At 37.6% G+C, this 11,251-nt stretch overlaps 1 protein-coding gene and 1 long non-coding RNA gene across 2 annotated transcripts; one reads left to right on the top strand and one right to left on the bottom strand.

The window, feature by feature from the left end:
• Positions 1-146: 146 nt before the first annotated feature.
• Positions 147-5,613, top strand: dscc1 (DNA replication and sister chromatid cohesion 1). The gene is made up of 9 exons (XM_023296284.3): positions 147-480; positions 1,568-1,736; positions 3,257-3,391; positions 3,753-3,843; positions 3,971-4,109; positions 4,218-4,270; positions 4,377-4,531; positions 5,011-5,159; positions 5,277-5,613. Exons 1-9 carry the CDS (start codon positions 311-313, stop codon positions 5,386-5,388), a joined length of 1,173 nt encoding a protein of 390 aa, XP_023152052.1. The 5' UTR covers positions 147-310; the 3' UTR covers positions 5,389-5,613.
• Positions 5,614-6,775: 1,162 nt separating this feature from the next.
• Positions 6,776-11,128, bottom strand: LOC129348475 (uncharacterized). Its single transcript, XR_008601010.1, has 2 exons — positions 8,320-11,128; positions 6,776-8,276 (listed from the first exon to the last, which is right to left on the bottom strand). It is a non-coding gene; the product is annotated as an uncharacterized LOC129348475 (long non-coding RNA).
• Between the last annotated feature and the right edge of the window lie 123 nt (positions 11,129-11,251).

Here is an 11,251-nt window from a genome sequence, read left to right as displayed (position 1 = left end):
TTAATGGCTGCACTTATTTAAGTCGATAGTGCATATTCAACCTTTTTTTTTTAAATATCAAACTAATTATTTGCCATTACTGTAAGTCGCTGTTGAATGAGTTTCTACCCGGTGATGTTTTGAGGTCACACCTCAACGTGGTTTGCTCACTTCCTTCCCGCGACAGAAAGAGAGCGGGGAAATTTGACAGTGAACAGCGACACAGAAATACTAGTTCTGACTTGTTTTTTGTCACTAGAAAAAGGTCGTTTTAGTCTAAAAAGGCAAAATTCAACAAACATTATCGACCTAACCTGCCGTCAGACCGACTATGAGAACTTTAGAGGAGGTGCAGGCGACCCTGCAGATCGCCAAACTGAAGGAGGAAGATTTGCAGAACACCATCCACTGCCTGTCCTTTGGGCAAAACGTTTCATCTGCTGATTACTGCCTGATGGAGCTGGACGACACACTGTGCAAACACATCGAAGCTGGCCAGAGGTCAGGAGTAAATAATAAAGTGAATGAATATGTGTAGTGAACAGACACGGTATGGAAACATTAGTCGGATGACTGATTAAGATGTACATGTGGCTGCTGTAAATCCTAAATGTAAAGTAACAGGAGTAGAGCTGCGATAATTAATGGATTATTTGTTAACTATTAAATTAATCGCCAACTATTTTGATAATCTAATAATCAGTTTGAATTTTATAAAGTCTTAATTCTTTACTTCTAGCTTCGTAAATTTGGATATTTTTTGGTTTGTTTCCTCCTCTATGACAGTAAGCTGAGTATCTTTGGGATGTGCACAAAATAAGACATTATTTTGGTCTTTGGGAAGTACTGACTGACATTTGTGACCTCTCTGTGACATTTTACAGCCCAAACGACTCATTAATTGCTAAAATAATCAAGAAATTAATCAACATTAAAAATAATCGTTAGTAACAGTTAATAGTCTTCACAAGTTCCCCAGAGTGCAGTGTGTCAGTATTCAAAGTGTTTGTTTTAACTAACATCAGTCCAAACCCCCACAGGTAATTTTATTTATAACAATATGAAACAAAGAAAAGCAACTTCCTCATTTGAGAGGGTTTAATTACGAGTCAACCAATTAGTGATCTGATACTCAACTTCTGAATATTGGTAGTTTTGTTTTTAACTGATTCCTGATAAAATTATTTATATAATGTGCTATTTTGGCTTGTATATTGGTTCTAAATAATATTTATCAGTCTTCTGGATTACAAATAATCAGTAATAATCGCAACTGAAAAAACATATCAGTCGTGATGACGTGAAACCAGTGAATATGTCATTTTATCTGATTAAATGGTTAAATAACCTTTTAAAGTTGTTGTCAATTTATTTTGTAAAGACTGACTAATCAGTTAATCAACTCATCAAGTAAATTTCTGTCGTCCTTGACTTTCTATCTCAAATGCTAAACAAGGCTGACAATGATAATAACTGATCAGCAGTACTGTTCTGTCACTAGATGCTGAAGCAGCTGAATGGACAAACATGTTTATGTAAATGTGACTGACAACGTCAAACTAACAATTATGTTTTTCCTCATTACCAGTCTAGTGATTCGGGGGGATAAAGATGAGCGTGCAGTGCTTTGTAGCGGTGACAAGACCTATGATCTAAAAATAGCCGACACATCCAACCTGCTGCTGTTTGTTCCTGGATGCAGAACGCCGGACCAACTAACCAACAGCCAGGACAGCTCTCATGTGGTGCACACTCAGGTATGGACAACACACACAGGTGCCTTACTTCAAAACAATAGCGTTCTGTGTGTTTTGACCCACAGACCACAAGGTTCAAGGTTAAGGTCAGATTTTATTTTCTATTTATATTCTTTCACTTTGCCAAATTATTCAAATTTAATTAGATTATTGCTAAGCAGGCAATGCACAAAATACCTTCCCCTGAGACCTAAACACCTCAGAAACTAAGCTGCTGTTTTAGATTTTCTCAGGGATGTCAACTGATGGATGACGCAAAGTTTTCGTCACCTCAGAAAAAAAATCAGAAATCATACTGTCATTGAAAGCAGCCTTGGTTTCTTTTTGTACTATTGTTAAGCTTTTTGCCAGAATTTTAGGGCTTCTATTTAATTCAGATCTAACTTTTGAACTACAGATCAAATTAGTTGTCCCATCCTGCTTCCATCCATCCATCCATTATCTATACACCGCTTAATCCTCACTAGGGTCGCGGGGGGGTGCTGGAGTCTATCCCAGCTGACTCAGGTGAAGGCAGGGGACACCCTAGACAGGTCACCAGTCTGTCGCAGGGCTACATATATAGACAAACAAGCACTCTCACATTCACACCTACGGGCAATTTAGAATAATCAATTAACCTCAGCATATTTTTGGACTGTGGGAGGAAGCCGGAGTACCCGGAGAAAACCCACGCATGCACAGGGAGAACATGCAAACTCCATGCAGAAAGATCCCGGGAAAGCCGGGACGCGAACCAGGGATCTTCTCGCTGCAAGGTGAAAGTGCTAACCACTACACCACTGTGCAGCCCCCCATCCTGCTTCCTTCACTTTAAAACCATCTGCATATTTTTATACTCCAACCTGCAAAAAATGTTCTACACAGGTAATTTCTCCAGGCTAGGCCACTGTAACTCCCTCTTCTTAGGTCAAAAGTCACTCTCTTGCCTCTTAATAGTTCAGAGTTCAGAGCAGCTCGGTTTCTTACTGGTTTTAGCAGTATCACATCAGTTCAGTCCTGGCTTCTGTCCATCGGCTCTGTTCATCTTAGAATATATTTAAAGGCTTTACTGGTCACTTTTCAAAGCACATCAGGGTCGGGCCCCGAGCTTCATAGCAGAAATGTTGACCCCCTATGAGTCAGCTCGCAGCTTCAGATCCTCAGGTGGAACTTCTCACTTTTTCAGCATTGAGACTTAAATCTAAAGGTGCTTTCTGGGCCCCTCAGCACTGAAACGAGACTGAAAGAGACTGGCAGGATCAGCGACTTCTTAAAATTTTCTTCCTTTCTTTAAATTTTACAGACTTGCTTTAATATGATCATTGCTGTCTACTGATTATTAAGATTTCATTGCTTTTATTATATTTTATTTGTATTTATTCATACTCACATATTGAGTTGTGCCTTCCTTTTCTTGGAATTTATCTTATTTGACATTCTTGGTATCCTGTTTTTGCTCTGCCTGTCAAAGCTCTTTCTAAACTATTGTTTTTAAAAGTGCTACATAAATAAAGTTCTTATCATGACTTGTGTTGTAGATTTGGGGATTTTGTAACAGCTACTGGGAACTGAGGAAACAGCGGCCTAAACTGAAGAAGCTCAAGAAGCTTTTAATGGAGAATCCTTATGAGGGACCTGCATTAGGAGGGCAGGAGGAGAATACAGAGAACAGGGTAAATAAACTTAACAATGTGGAATGTAATTACTCTGTGTAATCCCAGGTGTTGATCAGCAGTGAGCAGTTCAATGACGGTCAGTTAAGTCTTTACTCTGCCGCTGTGGTGGTCAAATGGACTAGATGGTGTGGTGGCATAAGTAAAGATCATCTGTTTTAACCTAAGAATAATTTTACCTGAAATGTTTTCATGCTGAAACACTTCATTATTCCAAAGAAGTTATCTGTTAGTTAAAATATCCAACTGACTGACTGTGTAGTCTCTGTATGTGCATTTTCTGACAGTAATTCTGTGTTTCAAATGCTCTCTATTTCCAGTGTCACTGTAGCTGTTAATAAGTGGTTTGCTCTGTTGCCAGTACACAATGCAGGATCTGTTGGAGAGGATTCAGGCCAGTGAAGAGGAGATAAAGGCCCACTTAGAAACCATCCACGCCTGTCAGATAGATGGTAAACAGACACATTTTTGTCATAATATCTGGAATGAGATATTGTTGAAGTGTATTTTACTTACAAATATTGATTAAAAAAACAGATACCTACCAGATGTTTAGAGGCAGTATCTTTCTACTTGCAGGCTACTGGCGTGTGCTGGACTTTGACTATGAGATGAAGCTGCTCGGTCATGTGACGCAGCTGGTGGATTCTGAGTCTTGGTCCTTCCACAAGGTTCCCCTTGAAATCAGTCTGGAAGAGTTGGCCCCACTGGAACCCAAGTAAGTTAACACTGCTCAATACTAGAGTTCAGAAAAAGGACAATAAGAGGTTCTAGTGACTTTCTGAGCCAGAGTCCAATGGTGATATTGTTTGTTTTTTTTAATCAGAGACATGATCAAACACTGTTTGAACTGCTACGGGAGACGATTTACCGAAAACGGTACGAAAAAAGACTCAACTTACAGACCATAAGATTTCAACTACTGGCAGAATCTCACACAGTCTGAAACTGCTTGGTACTGAAATATCTTCCTTCCTCTGTACAGATGAGGTGTTTTATGCGCTGCATGAGGATAAAGTATGTCGGGGTTTGGCACTAATGCTGCTGCAGAACGCTGTCAAGTTCAACCTGAGGGAGTTTCAGGAAGTTTGGCAGCAGAGTGTCCCAGACGGAATGAGCACAAGACTGGACCAGCTGAAGGTGATCCTGGTTATACAACTAGAGTAGAAGTTGTGTATTTGGATACAATTGAATTAAGAGCATATGTTTTTGGCGCCTGTTTTTATACTCAGTTAATCTGTTTGAGAAATTTTTTAGAAAAAAAAAGGTTGAAATTCTGTTGTTCGAGCTTTTAAATGTGATTATTTTAAAGTTTCTTTACTCCTCCATGACAGTAAACTGAATATCTTTGAGCTGTGGACAAAACAAGACATTTGAGGATGTCGTCTTGGCCTGTGGGACACTGACCAACACTTTTTAACATTTTCTGACATTTTATAGCCCTAACATTTAATCAATTAATCGAAGAAAATGTTAGTTGCAACCCTAACATCAACACTAAAAATTCTGCAGACGTTTCTTAAGTTTTTATTTAACTCTTGTCTAGTTCTCTGTTAAGCCAGTTTGCATTTCATTGTACGTTCCTGACCGTGGTGCTGAAGGCGTTGTCGATCTTTCAGAGTGTCGCCCTGGTGGATCGTACCTCCAACCCTGAGACCATCTCCCTGCTGCGGGTGGAGGATCTTCCAGAGGACACGGTGGAGCGCTTCAACCACCTCTTCACACTCCGAGAGAAATGGACAGAGGAGGACATCACACCATACATACAGTTAGTATCACCCATCTGGGAAATTATCGTAACCTCTCATGAAGAAAATGAATAATGTGATTTACCTGATTTGTGAATATCGAAGGTTCATTATAATGTGTCACGCTCCTCATCCAGGGACCTGTGTGGGGAGAAACAAACCACCGGAGCCCTCCTGACCAAATACGCTCGATCTTCAACGCAAAACGGGATTAAAGTTTTCAACTCCAGAAGGCCTGTAGCTACATGAACACAGTATTATATTTGGAGATTTATGCCTGTGAGCATTGAAGACATTAATCAACTGTCTTTCAGCGGTTTAACTAGTTAGCTTGTGTATGAAAAATAAGCCATTTAAAATTCAACTGTTAAAAAGGTTTTTGTCACTGAAGTCAAACTGGAGCTTTATTTCAGTTTTTCAATTGTCTGTAAAAATAAATAAGTAAATGTAATAAAATAAGTTGTCATAATATTACCACATCTGTAGTTATTGTCTGTCTTCCACTAGCCACTTTTTTCATGTCTAGCCCGGCCAGCAGGCAGATGGGTCCCCCCACATTAGAGCCGGGTTCTGCTCGAGGTTTTTTTTCCCTGTTAAAAGGGTGTTTTCCTTGCCACTGTCACCTTTTGGCTTGCTCTGGGGGTCAGGCATATGGGTTCTGTAAAGCGTCTCGAGACAATTTGACTAATTGGCGCTATATAAATAAAATTGAATTGAAAAATTGAAAAAATTGAAAAATGCATTCTGGGATTTTACTAGGTGCTGCATTGGACGTTGTCCACAAGGTGGTGCTCTACGCTGATAAATTACAAGAGCTCCACATGCAAACTGGATTATTCTGCCATGTTCTTTGCATTAAAATTACGTTTGAAATTGTTTTCATTTACTGCCCTGCTAAATGTCCCCTGATTGCTCGAAACCATCAGATTTCTGTAGACTGAACAGACATTAAAGTCAAGATCTTTGGGATGTGGACAAAAAAGCATCCTAATGAATTCCAAAAATAATCGTTGTCAAATATTAAACCTGTGATGAGGGGGGGAAAAGCCACTAAGAGTACAGTTTCTGCTGAAGTGGCTCACTCTCACCTGTGGTTTTGCAGTGAGCAAGTACAAAACAAGGGTAACATGGAAAAAGTGAATCTAAATGACCAAATTTGTGGTATGATCTCATGTTCTGTGTATTTGTGTTCATGAGTAATAACTGAACTCAAGCCAAGCAGACGTTAAAGGGAGTAAATCACATGTCGTCATTATTTTTGGCTAAATACTGTTTAAACATCAAAATCCTCTCTGCGGGGAGTTTGTAAACTGTTAATCATAAGGTTAAACAAAACACAGAACAACCCAAAAGTGTATAAGCAGAAATCTGGACATGAAAATGAGGGGAAAAGCTTTTTGTTTAGAAATAATACAGTAAAGTCAAGGGAGAAGAAAAACGAGAGGAGCCACGATAAAATAGATGAACAGTTTTAGAAACTATTAATGTTGCATTAGATTGAAGGAATTTAAAACTTTGTGGTGTGCATGTGTCATTTTTTAGGTAACATTTATTCTAGAGTCAATATTAGAAGCCTATATAGTTTTAAAATGGTCACTTGACTGAATGCTGCAAGAGAGCAATGTGTACTTAGTTAAAAAAAAATCATCTAATTGGAAATCACATATAAAAGATTCATTTAAATCAGTTTTATAAATATAGTGCCAATTCAAACATACATCACTTCAGAGCAATGTTCCCTGTAATTTTTCCTGAGTCTGAGCAAACACACAAACTCCCTGAGCGTCCCTTGGACCACTGTGAGCAACATCAGACGTATGCACTGTGGTCACACCAGCATCACATCCATTCAAGTTACATGGTTCATTAAAAGAATCAAATTACAGCATTTACATTTCTGTTAAAACACTTTGTCAACAGGAGCCAGTTGAAGGCTGCAGTGATTTTAGTGACACTACAATGTATAAGAGTGAAGTTATTGAATATTTGTCTCTCTTTACTGTTGCAGTGGTTTTGCAAATTGCAGACGGACCCTGTTCACTCCATAGACACCAATGTTATTCCTGTAGCTTGAAAGACAGCTACTTTTGATAAAACTGGGCTTGTAGCACATTGTCTGCCTTGCAACAATGGGAAAGAGGCACCGTTTATGTTTTGACAACCTATATCTAACGAGTTATTGATGCTGGAAGTGTGAATCTGTGAATATCTTTCCAACTTTACTGAACTTGGGGCCACTACCACCTAAGGAGTGATATATTTAATTTTGAAAAAAGCATTTAGCCATACTTAAAGATTTAAGTGCTTTATTAACACGGAACTAAAAATTTTGTATTGTTTTATTATCACAGGTTCTGTCTGAAAAGAGGTGGCATCATTTTAAACAGTGAAATCAAACTAACAAAATGTAATGAACAACCAGTGTGCAATACTGGATTCTGCAAAAACATAAACAACTTTTTTTTTAAAAAATCTAAATCTTATCTTAACACAGTTAATGTATTAACTTATTTATGTGTGTATGCATGTATTTATTGATTTATTTAGTACTGTTAACATATCAGAGTTCTGAGTGAATTTTTCTTAAGATAGGCAAAGGCCATTTATTGATTACATATAGGCTGTTAAATGTTTATTAAAAACTAAAAAGCATTTTTAAAAAAACAACTTAGGTATTTATTGAGTCACTAAAATACTGTAGAGTACAGACCACATCAGCATGATTATAAGCATCCTCTGGTAAATTAACAACCAGATACTGATGTCTCTCACCATATGGACTTCAGGAGATGACTGGGGGATGATAAACTGTGACCTACTGGTTGGGTTCTCTCTGTTCTCATGTTTCTTACATGTTTGTCCCCTGACAGCCGGGTCCTAATGTTTTTTGAGCAACACACCATACTATGACGTTTTTACAATGATGGTTCTACTATGGAACCAGTTTGACATGTTCAGGTGTTCTTTGTGTGAAAACTCAGAGATTTCAGGTATCAGAAGGTGGTTTTCAACTTTCTTTGTTAACTTTCTGCTTCAACTTTAAACTAAATTTCCTTCACTAACCCAGCCCTCTGGACTTCCAGGAAGCTGTGTTCCTATTGGCTGTCCAGGTGGCTGCTTGGTGTTATCAGGAACACCTGAGCAGCTGTCCAGGTGGCTGCTTGGTGTTATCAGGAACACCTGAGCAGCTCAGTGTCTTCCTGCTTTATTTAGCTGCAGACAAACATTTCCTCTGCTTCTCTTCACCACTGAACTGGGTTTGGCTCCATTGCTTTAATTTGTTCTTTAGGCGTTGGCTTGCAGCTTCCAGCAGTAAAATAGACTTTAATGTGTTTCTTGGTGTGTTTTAGGGCTTTGTACTGGATAGTTGTCTTGGTAAAGGTGGTTCTTTAGCCACAGTTGGCACATGGTGCTAATGTGTGCAGTAATTAGTGGATTTGGTGCAGCTGCGTTGTCTTTATCTTGGCTGTAGTGAGTCTTTAGAGGTTTTTGGTCAGACACATTCTGTATTCCTGTTTGAGAACCAGCGTTGGTTGTCCAGAAGGTAAGAGTTCCTGTCCTGATTCTCTGTTCTCAGAGGTTCTCTGGTAGGCTGCAGGAGACTTTAGCGTTTGGGTTGTGCTAGTTTGGTTTTTGTATGGTTTCATTTGGACGACTATCTTGAGGCCCCTCCATGTGGTTTAGTGAGGTTTTCTGGAACAGTTCTACAAAGCAACCTGCAGCAGAAGAGACTTTGAGAGTTTTTAGGAAGTTCTGGAGAGCAGACTTTAGAGCAGCAGTAACATTTATCAGCAGTTTGAGCAGGAGAAGGTGATCTTCAGAGTAGAAATGAGATGGAAACCTTCTTGATCCGTGTGGTGAGGTCCTGTACCAAGAGTTTGAGCAGGTTGTGAAGAGTCTGTAGTTCTTTGGTCTGAAAGCACAAGAAGAGTCGACTCATTAAAGGAGAAAACAGGAGATATTGTTGGTTCTTCTGTCATTCTGCAGTTTCCTTAGACTGAATATCAAGTTTATATTTTAAATGATTTACCATGTGAGCCCAAGAAGACTTCAATAAACTCCCTCCATCCCCTGGACACAACATATTTAATTACCATGTTACATCTATTTTTTTGTTTGTGAGTTTTAATCATAGTTTTAGCATAGTTTTTTCTCTTTACTTGTTAAGTTTTGTTATCTGTGTGAAAGGTGCTAAACAAATAAAGCTGAATTGATAAACTGAATAATTGACTAACTCATGATTGTGACAACAGAAGTATTTTCATTGTGATTTAAGGGTTTGTTTCATTTTTAAGGTTGGGGTTACAATCTTGGCAGAAAAAAGATTAAAGAAATAAACTACAGTAAAAAGCAATTAAATCAAAGGAAAAAAACATTTAATATAAGAAAACTTTTAAAAAGAAAATTAACCATTAAATACAATTAAATTATATTAGACAAAATATTTAGTTAGATAATTAAATGGAAGACACAAAGCATGTAATTATGAAATTAAACAAAAATTTTTAAACAAAAATATTAACCATTAAAGATGAAATATATTAGATAATTAAACATTTAAAAAATACAATTAAACAAGAATATTACACATTTAGAAAAATACAAAACATTTAATTAGATTATTAAACCTTTCAAAGTCAAAACATTTAATTAAAAAATTAAATGTTTAATTAGTAAATTAAATCTTAAAGACAATAAAACTTTAAATAGGAATTAAACAGAAAATACAATGAAGCATTAAAAAAGAAAATTAAACATTAAAAGGTGGTAAAACATTTAAAAAGAAAAACCTTACAAAGATTTAATCAAAAAATTAAACATTGGGAAAGAAAAGGAAATTTTTCAAACAGGCTGATAAAACATTTGAAAAAACAACAATTAAACATTAAAAAGACAAAACATTTGGAAATCAGATCAGACATTAGAACAGAATAAAAGGTGAGAAAAGAGCAAAACTAAACATTTAAGAATCAAACTAAAGATTAAACATTTGAAAGGGCACCAGTTAAACTTTAGAAGTTCAAATTAAACAGAAGAAACAATAAATTGATCAAAAGAGCAAAAACAGATAAAGGCCTTAAAGTGTTTTCTAGTCTGAAATGAAAACATCAAATTGTTTCTTCAAACATTTCCTCTTTCTATGTTCTTGGTTTGATTGTGGACAGATTTACTAAGAACTCATTTCAGAAAACTGCTTTCCAGATAAAGTCTACGAGTAGTTGAAGGCATCAATCAAACTAATGTTACCTTCTGATCTCTACAAATTTTACTGTTCAGTGAAGAGAATCAAAGTTTGTTCAGGATTTCTAAAAAACCTACAGGTGAAGGTCTGAGAAGAACTCAGATGGATGGTCTAAATGTGAAATCAAGACTCATGGTCACAAGTTTTAAGGCTTCTGTTAACCAGAAAGTTCAAACTAACAGAGAAGTACTAAGAAACTTCTAAGATTTCAGTCCTCAGACTGTCTAAAGGTTCAAACTAACAGAGAAGTACTGAGAAACTTTTAAGATTTCAGTCCTCAGACTGTCTGAAGGTTCAAACTAACAGAGAAGTACTGAGAAACTTTCAAGATTTCAGTCCTCAGACTGTCTGAAGGTTCAAACTAACAGAGAACTACTCAGGAACTTAGAAGATATCAGTCCTTGGACTGTCTGAAGGTTCAATCTAACAGAGAACTACTGTGGGACTTAGAAAATTTCAACCCTCAGACTGTGTGAAAGCTCAGGTCCTGAGGACTTGGGAGGTGTGGAGGCTTTGGAAAGTCTTGGAACTGAGGGTTCCACCCTCCAGCACAAAGGCTGAAGTCCAACCTCCTGAGAAAAACGGTCGAGTCGAGACTTGAGTTAAAAAAAAAACTCGAAAACGCCAAAAAATAGATGATAAATGCGCAAAAACCGAGAGAATTAGTATCTGAGCGAGTAGCTCAGGGGGGATAAGAGGAGAGACTACAGAGCGGAGGGTCCGCAGGTTCAAGACCCACCACCGGCCTTTTTCTTTGTTTGTCTTTTGTCAGAACTTTGAGAAAATTTAAGAAGTGTCCTGGTCTTGAACCGGCGACCTGCAGCTCCATAGGCAAATCCTTAACTCACTGAGCTACAGATCAGATAAAAG

The sequence above is a fragment of the Amphiprion ocellaris genome, unplaced genomic scaffold, assembly GCF_022539595.1.
Source record: "Amphiprion ocellaris isolate individual 3 ecotype Okinawa unplaced genomic scaffold, ASM2253959v1 Aocel_unscaffolded265, whole genome shotgun sequence".
In the NCBI taxonomy this organism is placed as follows: domain Eukaryota; kingdom Metazoa; phylum Chordata; class Actinopteri; family Pomacentridae; genus Amphiprion; species Amphiprion ocellaris.
This window is presented reverse-complemented; position numbering and strand designations above follow the sequence as displayed.

Excerpts from the sequence above, each read along its gene's own strand:
- dscc1 (XM_023296284.3), top strand. The coding sequence starts at position 311 with ATGAGAACTTTAGAGGAGGTGCAGGCGACCCTGCAGATCGCCAAACTG. Across the intron at positions 4,271-4,376 it reads GAGACGATTTACCGAAAACG|ATGAGGTGTTTTATGCGCTG; the intron begins GTACGAAAAAAG and ends TCCTCTGTACAG. Across the intron at positions 5,160-5,276 it reads GACATCACACCATACATACA|GGACCTGTGTGGGGAGAAAC; the intron begins GTTAGTATCACC and ends CTCCTCATCCAG.